This window comes from Silurus aristotelis (genome assembly GCF_946808225.1).
Source record: "Silurus aristotelis genome assembly, chromosome: 5".
In the NCBI taxonomy this organism is placed as follows: domain Eukaryota; kingdom Metazoa; phylum Chordata; class Actinopteri; order Siluriformes; family Siluridae; genus Silurus; species Silurus aristotelis.
Window position 1 is genome coordinate 21,936,485 of NC_139578.1, and position 13,229 is coordinate 21,949,713.

The 13,229-nt window shown below is 36.1% G+C and overlaps 1 protein-coding gene across 3 annotated transcripts; it reads left to right on the forward strand.

Moving 5' to 3' along the window:
* The first annotated feature begins 5,752 nt into the window (after positions 1-5,752).
* On the forward strand, positions 5,753-11,358 carry tmem88b (transmembrane protein 88 b). 3 transcript variants are annotated; one of them, XM_083540676.1, is made up of 4 exons: positions 5,753-6,098; positions 6,172-6,284; positions 8,875-9,258; positions 11,010-11,358. In XM_083540676.1, exons 3-4 carry the CDS (start codon positions 8,881-8,883, stop codon positions 11,289-11,291), a joined length of 660 nt encoding a protein of 219 aa, XP_083396802.1. In that variant the 5' UTR covers positions 5,753-6,098; positions 6,172-6,284; positions 8,875-8,880; the 3' UTR covers positions 11,292-11,358. The 3 variants fall into 3 exon arrangements, with proteins under 3 accessions (XP_083396802.1, XP_083396803.1, XP_083396804.1); XM_083540677.1 differs by having other exon boundaries at positions 5,753-5,958; positions 6,160-6,284; XM_083540678.1 differs by having other exon boundaries at positions 5,753-5,958.
* Positions 11,359-13,229: the final 1,871 nt, after the last annotated feature.

Sequence of the window (13,229 nt, forward strand, 5' to 3'; positions counted from 1 at the left end):
AAGTTTGATTAAATTTGCTCGCTGCTCTTTCTTCTGCTTATGCTTTTTCCCATGCTTCAAGTGAAAGTAGCAGGTGTGGCAGATCTGTTCTTGTCTAAGAGATGTTGTTTACACCTCTCACCATGTCTCATCAATTGACTTTTAAGCCTATACTGTTATCTCTCCAATCAACCTACTTGTCATCTACCATCATCGGCGTGAATCCCGACATGTCCCCCCATCCGAGGATTGTCCCCCCCGATAATAATTATTTTTAAAATATATGTATGCATAGCTAAATAATTTTGTAGGTAGAAAAAAAAAACTGCATTTAGAAACAGTTGACTTCCCCCCTCCCCTTCCTCACAGTGGTTTGACCCACTGCCTGCTTTCCCAGTTCATCTCATCTACTCTACACACACGAGTCAGGTGTGTGTTCATCTCACCTACTCTACACACACGAGTCAGGTGTGTGTTCATCTCACCTACTCTACACACACGAGTCAGGTGTGTGTTCATCTCATCTACTCTACACACACGAGTCAGGTGTGTGTCTGCGACTCAATTAATGTTCAACTCCATTAACTAGGGTATTTTATTCACTTTAAATAAAGCGATTCTCTTTAATGTAGTAGATGCAGACTCATTCATAAATTAGTTGCGGCAAAAATGCTGATTAGCGATGTAATTTCTCATGAATCTGCTCTATTAGCGATTAAAATATGACTTATCTAGTTAATGTTAGCTTGTTTACAATAGCTTGTAGCATAGTGCACTGTAACTAACACACCAAACCAGTTTCTCATGCAGTGTTTTATTTGGGACGACTTGGTATAATGTTAACTTAACATTAACACACAATTAGCATATTGTTTATCTGTGCATTTACTAAATGAGCACTGTGCTACATACGAACTGACCCCACTGTATTTTTTTGTATAATCAATTTCTATTCTATAATTTTAAAATAAAATTTTATACCTTTTTTTAATTCCTTGTTTTTATTGTTGTGATTATTTTTTATGATAGTTTTATTTTTTTTATGTGAAGCACTTTGAATTACCATTGTGTATGAATTGTGCTACAGTATAAATAAATTTGCCTTGCAGTGTCATAGACTAGATAAAATGACAGAGAAAAGGAAAATGGACATAAGATAATTTTTCAGTGCACCTAATCCATATCTTTATAATTACAATTTGACTGTATTATTTGCGTCCCCTTAAAAAATTGCTTATGAGAAATTTTATATTTATTGTCCCCCCCCCCCCCCCCTACTGTTAAATAAAATTTATGCCCATGTCTACCACAGTCCTGGTCTTCAAGGAAAGTATCTATCATGTTTTGCAGGCGTTTCCCTTCTGCATTCCCTTTCACTGACCTTTAATGACTGCCCTTGATGCACAACCACAACAGCCCTGGTGTTCAGCTTTCCCTCTCTATACATCTATACTACCCTGCTCCATGTTTCAGATCATTGCTTGCTATCATTCACTATTATCCTACTAGTGTCTTACATCTAACTCTTAGTATTTCTCTCCTACTCACCAAAACTATGGATTTATCTTTTCTTCTTTTGTAGCTTCCTGCATCCTTTCATCCCTTCCTGACCCTGACAATTTTCTTCTCCACCACAGTAATAAGTTACAGACATCTGTCTCTCCCCACTTTCCTTATCATTTTTGTTCTCTTTTCCTCTCTCTCTCTCTCTCTCTCTCTCTCTCTCTCTCTCTCTCTCTCTCTCTCACCCCATATATAATTGAATTAGCACTTAAAATAACTCTTCCCCCCATTGTTTTAGGTAGATGTTTTCTTAGTATGTTTTCTGATGAGCCGTCATTAGAATGTATGTATTGATGGAGACATCAGAAGCACTTTTGTAAGTCACTTTGGATAAGGGTGTTTGCCAAATGGCAATAATGTAGCTTAACAAAGACAGGCCTACCAACCAATGTATGAGACTGTCTATTGTAGTGAACCTACAGTACCAAAATATACAGTGCATTCATACAGTATTTAGACCCCCTTCACTATTTTCACATTTGTTATGTTGCACCCTGATAATACAATTGTTCAAATGTATGCTTTTTTTTTTATTAATCTACACTCAGTCCACCTTTATGCCAAAGTGAAAACAGAATTCAAGAAATGTATCAAATAAAAAATAAAAATAAAAAGGACACACATGTACATAAGTATTCAGACCATTTGCAAAAAGCATTTGAAATTTAACTCAGGTGCCTCCAATTTGTCTTGATAGTTGCTAAGATGTTTCTACACCTTGATAAGAGTCCACCTGTGGTAAAGTGAATTAATTACACATGATTTGAAAAGGCACTCACCTCTCTATAGAAGGTCTTACAGCTGACAATGCATATCAAAGCAAAAGCCAATCCATGAGGTTAAAGGAACTGCCTGCAGAGCTCATAGACACAGACACTGGTAAAGATCTGGGTAAAAAAAACAATAGCTGCTGCACTGAAGAATGCCAAGAGCACAGAGATATTTTACCTCAGAGTGATGACAACATGAGTTGAGTTGTCATTTTGAGTGAAAACAACAAAAACAATCCCAGGTTCCTTTTCAGTACAGTAGCTAAACTAACTACAAATCAGTGAACTGAAAAATGTGTTCCATCACAGTTTAGTAGTGAGGACTTTATGAATTTCTTCACTGAAAAAAAATAGATAACATAAGAAAAATAATTGTGGTGGTCTAACCTCTGACAGCATCTCCTGACATTATCTTGCCTACAACTCCACATCTACACTGTTTTACATGTACAGGACAGGAAGAGCTGTATAATGTTATTACCAAAGCTAAATCAACAACATGTCAGTTAGATCCCATTCCAACTCATCTATTGAAGGAAATGTTATATACAGATAGTGAGCCTCTTCTCAATATTATTAACTCCTCACTATCGTTAGGTCACGTCCCTAAATCCCTCAAATTAGCAGTTATTAAGCCCCTCATTAAAAAATCTAATCTGGATCGAAAAACGCTATCGAATTACAGACCAATTTCAAATCTCACATTTATGTCTAAGATTTAAGAAAAGATTGTCGCTGCCCAGTTATGTTCCCATTTGCAAGAGAACAATATCTTTCAGTCAGGTTTTAGGCCCCATCATAGCACAGAAACTGCCCTAGATAAAATCACTAATGACCTGTTTTTAGCTTCAGACCAAGGCTACATCTCGCTGTTGGTTTTACTAGATCTTAGTAATGCATTCGACACTATAGACCATGATCTCCTCCTAGATCGTTTACAGAATTACATCGGCATTCAGGGACAGGCATTAAGCTGGTTTAAATCCTACCTGTCCGATCGTTACCATTTTGTAGACTTAAACGGAGAGTTATCCAGGCTAATGCTAGTAAATTATGGCATGCCACAAGCAGTGTTGGGTAACGTTACTTTTAAAAGTAATGTATTACAATATTGAGTTACTCCCCAAAAAAGTAACTAATTGCGTTACTTTTTATGGAAAGTAATGCGTTATATTACTTTTGCATTACTTTTGCGTTACCTGTATCTCTTTCACGCCTTACAGGTGTAACAGGTGTAATATAGATAATTGCCATTAAGAAATAAGTTATATTAGGGCAATAGACATGTCTTGTGCTCCAGAACATCTGATCACATGCACATTATCAACTTGTGCTGTTAATATCATGAACAGCAGCTACGCTAATTCCTCTCCACTGCTTCTCTTTCTCTCCCCATCCCGAGGCATCCTGAGGTTGGCCAGCACCAGTCATGTCCCACCTCATGAAGATTATGGACCTTTGAAGAAGTAGATGCCAAACTCGCAAACATCCTGAACCATCTTGAGACATACCAGTGCCAACTGGATCCCACTACACATGTGTGGTTTTGACATTGGACCTCCTGGAGTGTTTAAAGGCTCTGGCATGGAGAAGCTGATGCTGGATCTGTGATGATCACAAATGTAAAATCTGGAAATCTTGAATGTGTGTAAAGGCAGCTGTAGTGAGGAGGAAATACATGAAGGACAGATTTATGTGTGATGTGGCCTGAACATTATCACTTTCATTATAAGAGCTGTGAATGAGAGAGACTCCTTTTTTTTTTCCTTTTTTAAACAAAAAGGAAAAAAGTCACTGTTTTTAAGAGCTGAATAATTTATCATCAGAAATCATAAAGAGCTTGTTAAAATAAATTTTATGGGAAATAGCTTTAGTTAAAATGAGGTGTTTTGGACTGCTGTATTGGGATGTGAGAACTGAGCAGAAATGTGGAATAAATTTGTATAATTGTGTATTGAAAAGTGATGTTATAGAGTTTAAAACGACTGCAAAAACACAGATCAATGGGAAAATATATTACCAAACTAAAGCCCTTGGTGACTTGGTGAAAAATAAGGACCTGCTTCATGTTTTACTTTACTGACTAATACACTTGATAGCTGTATTAGACAGTAAACTCCTGTGTGTATAAGATTGTTTATCATTCCCTAAGTTTGACTGACCTAAAGCGAAACAAAAAATTAAATACTGCTTTAGTATGACAATCTGATGTATAACAGTATGCATTTAGTATGACAGCTGATGAATATCACGTTTCTTTATTTACATAATGAATATTTACTGTAATAGTAATGCAAAGATTATAAAAAACTAACACTCTCTTGATCTATTATTCACCAGTGAAATCAGGGGAGAGCGCGAACGCAGTCCCCCACTACCATAAATTATGCAGTCGAGATTCCCACATTTGGGGAATTCGCAGGGGTCAGCACAACCGGAGTGCAATGGTTGAGCCTCGCCCTAGGTGAACCACCTTCTTGATCATGGTATCTCCCCTGCCAGGTAAGTATGAGTTGGAAACGGACTGTGGAGCGCCGTCACCATCACACACACACTTTACCATCATGGTGAGTGACATTTCTTATTTATTACACACACATGCACATGGAAAACCGTACAGTCTAATCACTCCTAACGAATCACGTGCTTCTGAACGTCGTAGTATTTTATTTTCGAAAACAAAGAAAATATATATAGACAATAAAAGTAAGTTTCCCACGATGCACTTCTTTTGAATATGGAATGAGGGCGGTGCAAACACTGAAGTAGATTATTTCCTTTTAGACCTCAAATCACAGAGTCGGGTCAGGAGAAGAGAAGAGTTCGTATACAGGACAAAGATCCCGAACCCTCACCATTTTCTCTCATCAATACATTAAATTATTTTATTTCCAGAAAAAAAAAAAAGAAACAAACCCCATGTTTTTTGGCAGTACAGTATTGAGGGATGCTTTTTTTACTCTCACATAACAAACTAAAAAAGACAGTAGATACAAACAAAATTTGTCTGGTGCTAACAGGGAATCTGAACAGTGTGTAAACAAAAAAGTGTAGATCAAATGATGGTGAGAATGTCAAGACAAAGGGTATTGTATTGTTTTTTGTTTGTTTTTCTCCAGGGTTTAGATTGAAATTTTTAATAAATTGGCTAACATGCAAATAATTCATACAGAGCTCTCTACAGCAATTTACACTAGTTTTACAAATCATTAGGATTTATAAACCCAGTTTCAAATCTGAATTAGTAATTACTTAAACAAATAGCATATATAACCATTATAATATTATATATAGAGAAAGGTTATGTACTGACAGGCCTGAAACAAGTGTTTAAACAAGAAAACATATTTTCTTTATCTTTATTAGACTTTGCTGTTATACAGTGTGCTACAATGTTATACAATGTGTTATACAGATGTGTGAAATGTTTATGTAAATCTTAATTTACCTTACAAATCATTGAGTAGTAATAAAAAATTCCTGCCCCAACCTCTCTATATAAACAAAATGTCCCAAGACACACCACAGACTAACAATTTTAGGAACAGAAGGAGGTGGTCTTACAGGGTAGGCAAGCTGAGGGGCAAGGGAAAAGCATCAGTATATCTCCCCAACTGACCACATACAGCTTTCAATCGGCTCTGAGGTGAGGGAGAGGAGAAGCTAAGAAAGTTTAATGATTTAAGAGACTAATTCTTAACCACTTTACATTAGCAAAAGAAAAAGGAACACTTTAACAATATACAGCCAAATACCTGTAACTTCATCAAGCAAAGCAAAGCTGAAGTTAGTATTTTTCTTTTCTAAGTTAGCATTAGTAACACCAGTGTGATCTAATTCTAGTCAGAAATCTTTACAGAAAGGCTTACCCACCTTTGAACACAGGAGTATTATCAAGGATTTACTTAAAGGAATCTCTACTGGGTAAACCAAAAAGAACTAGAAGAGGACAACTAGACCTCATACCACACGGTGAGTGCTTACAGAGGAGGATCATGATGAAGTGCAGACGATGGCCACCTATCGGACCTAATTTTAATGGAATGTGAAGTATTTACACTGGTCAGAGGTTTTAGGGGTTAATTTCAATTATAAAAATTAATTAAATGATAAAGTCTTAAAAATTTTTGTAATCCTATGTATGTTTGCATGTTTGTACAGAGTCTAACGTACAAATGAAATCTTACAAAAAAAATCAATGTAAATATAATATCATATATCTAAATGTGCAACTAGTTTGCAAGCGGGAATTTATAATTGTGTATATTGCTACACTTGTGGAAATTACTGCCAATTAGTTTAATACTCAAAGCTTTCACCGAATGAAAACTGAAGGATGACAATAGAAACCATTACAACATCTACAAAACCAAAGCAAGGTTTATGTTCTAGTCAAGTCAAGTCAAAAAGCTTTTATTGTCATTTCAACCATATATAGCTGATGCAATACATAGGAAAATGAGAAATGAGACAATGCTTCTTCAGAACCCTGGTGCTACAAAAAGCGACATAGAGCTACATCATACAACATAGAGCTAGCCAGGACGTGATTTGTCCTGGCTACATAAGGTGCATTGTGCACAACCTTGTGCAAACAGACAACACAAGACACAAAAAGCACTAGTAAACCTACTGTATAATAAGTTATACAGTAAAATGTGCAAAATTACACTGCAAACAACAGTGTAATTTTAAATATAAAAACAAAATGTAAACATAAAAAGTTGTGCAAAACAGCAAAGTCAGTGATCAAGTAGATGTGCAAAACAACATGGAAAGAGTTATATAGTTATAATAAAATAATTCAATATAAAATGAGTGGTGCTGAACACATGGATGTGTGTATTGAGTGTGTGTATGAGTTCAGATTTGTAGCAGCTTACCAACACACTGTTGAGTGAGTGTGTGCATGTAAGTTTCAGGTCCAGTTCAGTTCTGTGTGTTAAGGAGCCTGATGGCTTAAGGGAAAAAACTGTTGCACACTCTGGATGTAAGGGGCCCAAATGCTTTGGAACCTCTTTCCTGAGGATAGGGGGTGAAGAGTGTGTGTGAGGGGTGTGTGGGGTTGTCCAAAATGCAATTCTACTTTTCAATCTGCAGAAGTAAAATAAAACAAACAAAAAAAAAACCAAACTTTTGCTTCCCATTAAACCTGACAAATTATGTGAACTATGTGTTTGTTTAAAAAAAACAAACAAACAAAAAAAAAAAACATGAAAAAATGAAAAAATCCAATTGTTTGGTTCCAAGAAAGGCAGACATGAACAGGAACACATTAAAAAAAGTAAAAAATATTTTGTTCAGATTTAGAGTGCCACTTCCTGCTACATGCTACTGATAAACACACAACAGCAGGAAATCCTTTGTCCAGAATGTATATATGACTCTTTACAGCTGCCTTACTTGTATGTTACCTCTCTAAAGTTAGGTAAACTACAGTCTGCCATTGATTGGATGTTTAAACTATATTTTTCCAAAAAGGAATTAACATTAGACTTTATGTAATCTAAACTAAATGTATGACAAACCCACAGGCATTTTATAAGCATGCCAGATGCTACGTTTTGTTACTGTCAGTTAGTATTCTTTGCTTTTTTAATAGATAAAATTCATTAAAGGTAACATTTATTTATTACCTGTGTCTGAAAGCTGCAAACTAGCTTTATGCTATTGTACATGGCATCGGTTTTCAGTGTGTATCAGTGTTTAGTGTATTGTCCCTGTTAAATAAACAAATAAATAAAAAAACTGAACATTTTTCTACTCAGTGGGCAGAATCTTTTGCTACAGTTGAACTTATTTTCCAGTAATTTACTACTACTACTATGTGATCATATTAGTGTTTTATATTGGACAATATACCTAATCAAAAGTAAAGTGCAATACAGAATGTGATGATATTAACAATAAATTAACCAACTGCAATAATTACAAATATTAATACAAACAGACAGATTACCAGGTTTCCAAACAAAGAAAGTTTATTGTTTTCACTGGCTGAAGATCATATAATTGTTTTAATCTGATAGCAGAGCAATTATTATGTATGCTATTGAAATTAATACGGCTTATGATATTGGTTAATATTGGACCTGGATGAGTTGATTGCTGTACTGAAGAACTAAAAAAAAAACAACTGTGGCTAGTAACAGTGTATAATACTATCCTATCATGATTCATTATTTTATCAACACTGTTAAAAGGCATATCTTTCCTACTGATCTATATCTCAAGATAATACAATTTGTCATTCAATGCTAAATTGGAAAAAATGCAGGTGATATTTAAATATAATATTACAAGACATTTCTTGGCATCTTGTTGCCAATATGTTATTATATTAATGTTCATTAACTAAACATTATTCTGGACCAGTACTGAAGTAAATGCTCTCTATGTACTCACACTAGTATTAAAAAGTGAAGAATAATCTGTTTAAATAATAATGGTTAATGCATAAATCAATATATTAGACATCACATAACAAAAAAAATGTATAATGCTTAATATAAAGCGGGGGATTTCTATAATAATAGCAATTTCATTTATTTCTTCTATGCAGGTCACCATGAGTATGACAGGCACCCTGGAGAAGGGAGCTCATCATAAGACGCTCGACCTTTCTGAGAAACTGCCACCAAACCACCACCAGCAGCAAGTTACTCTCCAGCACAGCAGCTCCACGGCCTCCATATCTGCAGATGGGACACCAATCAGCACCTTAGGAGTGGTGGTACCTCCACCATATTCTGCACCAGTGGGTGGAGGTTGTGAAGCTCCCCTAGAGCTGAGAGGCTCTTTGGACTGTTGGGCATGTTCAGTACTTGTAACAGCCCAGAACCTTGTGATAGCCACTATTAACACATGCCTGGCTGCTCTGGTGTTTGGCCTGATCCTCACTCCTGTCATAGTAATGGTGATGTTCGGATTTCTGTGCCACTCCACAGTAAGTATTTAACAAAACATATTACAACTGAAGACATTAGGACGAATGATAAATATGATTCAACTTAAACCACAAAAAAAAAAAAAAATCAAGATTATGTTAAGTCTCTCCCTGTTGGTGTATAAACTCATAATCTCTGGCAGCTGTTTAAACACAAGCATTAGTGAGGGCAGTAGGGGTCACACCATCCTAGGGGTCCACCACAGACTCTTCAGGGGCTCCAATGACTAAGTAATCCACTTTTAGATAGTCAAACAGATAACCAAATAAGAGAAATTTCAAACAGCCTAAATTGTTGCACAGACAGATTTTAACTCTTTCCATCCTCAGTCATTATAGGTCAAACTAGAAAAATGTTTTCCTCCTCCCAGGCTACCACAACCTTATATGTTTCAGGACACCAGATTAGTAAAATCATTAAGCAAGAAGAAAAGCTGATACAAAAAGAAGCTGAGGCTAAAAGCAGGCCACAGAGACCTAAACTAGCTGTACATTTGCTGTACACTGAATGCACAAAGCTTACATTTTATAGCCTTTTGAGAAAACACTAATGTATTCTAGATTAAGGATCTCAGAGGTTGTTTATATTGATTAAAACAAGGCCTTTATATCCTTGCTTTCTATAATACATGCTTCAAGATGAGGGTTCACAATATAAAATAAACAGTTGTTTACTGACTGACATTTACAGCTTTACAGTGTACAATCAAAAGTATCAAACCACCCCAGAAAAAAATCAGTACCTGATTACTACAAAGATTCAAAGAGTCATTTGTAAGGGACTTCATGGCACCAGCTCATAGGGAGAAAAAAAATGCAAGCACAGATGGGTTTATAGAAGTCTTATCAGCTAACCTCCTGCCCTGTCCACCCTACATTCTCTCCTTAGGCTTATCTGTTCATTCCCCCTTTAGAGGGACATACCAAAGGAATTTGGGGAAGAGTATCAGGTTTTCTCTCACATTTTTACTCTACAACTCTTCACTCAGTCGAAGTGTATCATGTTAAATTATCTCACTCAAGTTCAGCAAAATTATGCAGATACTAGATCTCTATGTTTACAAACAATTCACATAATTGGCAATACTGTAGACATTTATTTTCTAAAAGAGACATCTTCGAGTTAAGGGGTTTGGGGTTGGGGTGGGGGTTTAAATGGCAACTTGAAACAACTTACCAGCTTATAGCATTCATAAAGTCAGTGATGCCTTTACAGCCAGGGTCTTAATGTGAATGTGATAATGCAGCAGATATTTGAAACCCATGTGTCTGTTCCTTGTCTGTCTGCACTTCAGAAGCACATTCTTTCAGCAACACCTCATCCTCTAACTTCTCCTTTAAAAACATTCTTCCTTATCTACTCCCAGTCAAATGCCAAACCACACTAAATCTAATAGAAATCCAAAATACAAGAGTGCAACGTAGTGATGACAGATATCACTTATATGTTGTGCATTAAAATTGTATGAATATTGCAAGCTTTATGTGTTTGTGTGTGTGTGTGTGTGTGTGTGTGTGTGTGTGTGTGTGTGTGTGTGTGTGTGTGTGTGTGTGTGTGTGTATAAAAGTGTAGATGTAGATCAAACAAAGTCAAGTAAACCTATATGTAAATGAAAAAAATAACACACATCTTATGAGATACATAAATGAATCTGATTGGTCCAACTCAGATAGGGCATTTCAATGGCATTTCCTATGGCAAAGTACAATTTGTTACCTTTAATTACATGACCATGCTCTCTCTTCTTAAGGTGCGTCCACAGGGAACATCAGCCTACTGCTTGGACCAGCTAACTGATGGAGGTTGTGTGGCTTTGTTAATTGTGGGCTTTCTGATGGTTACCCCACTGCTCGTTCTGGCATTGGCTGCCTATTGCAGACTGGCTCGTCACCTGCAGCTCAGTCTCTGTTTCATTCCTTACAGCCGTGCTGTTTACAAAAACCTGCCTGCCACACACCACCATGGCCTGGGAGAAGGCTGCTGTGGACAAGACCCAGGTCAAGACAGAAAGAAGGGAAAAGTGTGGGTATAACAATAATGGGTCTCAACAAATTTACCATATGCAATATGTTTAATAAAAAATACAACTGTGTCTCTTATAGTGGGTTCCTTATGTGTGGGTTCTTGGCACATATTGTAATAAAATAATCCATTTTCAAATCACTATACTGTATAACAAGTAGATTGCATATCTCTATTTTGTATTCAAACATATTCACACACCCCATCACTAATACAAGTTAGTATTTACAATTTACATGTTAGTATTTAAAGCCAGCCAGCTATAAATATAAAGTTATACTTTTAGTTTAGTTTTTTAAAATAACCTGTAATATTTGTACAAGATTGATATGTTGTGTGAATTTATCACTTCAGAAGATGATATCCTTCCAAATAAAATATTTTATAAGTATCTGCCAATGCTACTCCTGCAATTAAAATATGAAAACATGAATACCTTGATAGTGAACTATCTTAAGCTGTGCATGTGCTACCTGTTTTTATCCCCTGCATTCTGTTGCATTTGATAACTGTTTTTGCTCCAAGATGTGAAAACTGATATGGAAAGTCAGGCAGTTTACAAAATGGCAAAATAATTATCACTTATCAGTTTATTTTCACTAAAATCTCATTTAAAAATGATTAACTCTTACAACTGGCATGATTTGTACTGAAGTTTACAGTAATTAATTTGTTTTATTTTTTTTTCATCATTATGACTATGTCTAGTCATTCTAGTTTGTTTATTCATGGTCTGCAAATCCAATTTACTGTTGCTATTCATTCAGAATAATGAATACACAGCAAATATTAAAATGTATATACTGTCATGATTACTAAATTACCTAATTTTTACACATCCAAAAGAGACACACGCATTCTAAACCACGCATTAATTTGTCCTGAAAAGCGACAAATGCGACATTGCAGCGATTATAAATTGTTTAACATTTGCAAGAGCAAGTGTTTTCCCACTTGCTCTTGCAAATGTTAAACAATTTATAATCGCTTTTCAAACCCCACATAATGCCATATAGTCTGATTAACTGTCCTCTTGAATGCAGTGTGTGAATGCCTGTGCTCAAAGCAGGACAAATTAATTAGACTAACATTTGCTCTTAAATGTTGTAATGAGCTCATCTGTGAGGAAACACAGCAGTCATAAGAGACTGAAAAGAAAGCTTAACTATTATAAATGGAGTCAAAACCAGAGTAAAATAACAAGCTACGTTTCCTGTTTGTAAATTCTACAAATTAACAAACCCTCTTATGCCCTCTACTGTTTCACTCACAGTACAGCAGTATATTGCCATTTGCACCAGATAGCGTTATCCCCACTTCTTCAAATACACGTGTTTGATACTTATTTATTTATGTAATTATTATTTTTATACCAACATCTGATGGAGTAATTGTATTCAACCTAAATATTAATGTAAAGGGATTTATGCACCCGTGGCTAAGTGCCCTTGCAGTAGGATTGACAGATTGGTTCAAGGTGGAGGTGGGGTATGGTAGGTATGTGATGGAGAGAAGGGGAATGAAAGTTAGTAGGAGTAAGACCAGTGTGAATAAGATGGAGGGCAGTACAGTGTTATGGTTGCAGGGAGAAGAGGTGGTAAAGGTGGATGAGTATAGGTACATGGGATCAACAGTGCAAAGTAATGGAGAGTGTGTTAGAGAAGTGAAGAAAAGAGTGCAGGCAGGGTGGAGTGGGTGGAGAAGATTGGCAGTGTCTGCAAGAATGAAAAGAAAAGTTTATAGGGCTGTGGTGAGACCTGCTATGTTGTATGGTTTAGAGACAGTGTCATTAACTAAAAGACAGGAAAGAGGCAGATGTAGAGCGAGGTGTAGTATGGATATAGATGATCTGCTGTGGTGACCCCTAATGGGTGCAGCCGAAAGAACAAGAACAAAAAGAATAAGCTAAGTATGCTTGCATATTCATATAAAGGACACAACTGACCTT

Coding starts and splice junctions, on each gene's coding strand:
- tmem88b (XM_083540676.1), top strand. CDS start 8,881: ATGAGTATGACAGGCACCCTGGAGAAGGGAGCTCATCATAAGACGCTC. Junction 9,259..11,009: donor GATTTCTGTGCCACTCCACA/GTAAGTATTTAA, acceptor TCTCTTCTTAAG/GTGCGTCCACAGGGAACATC.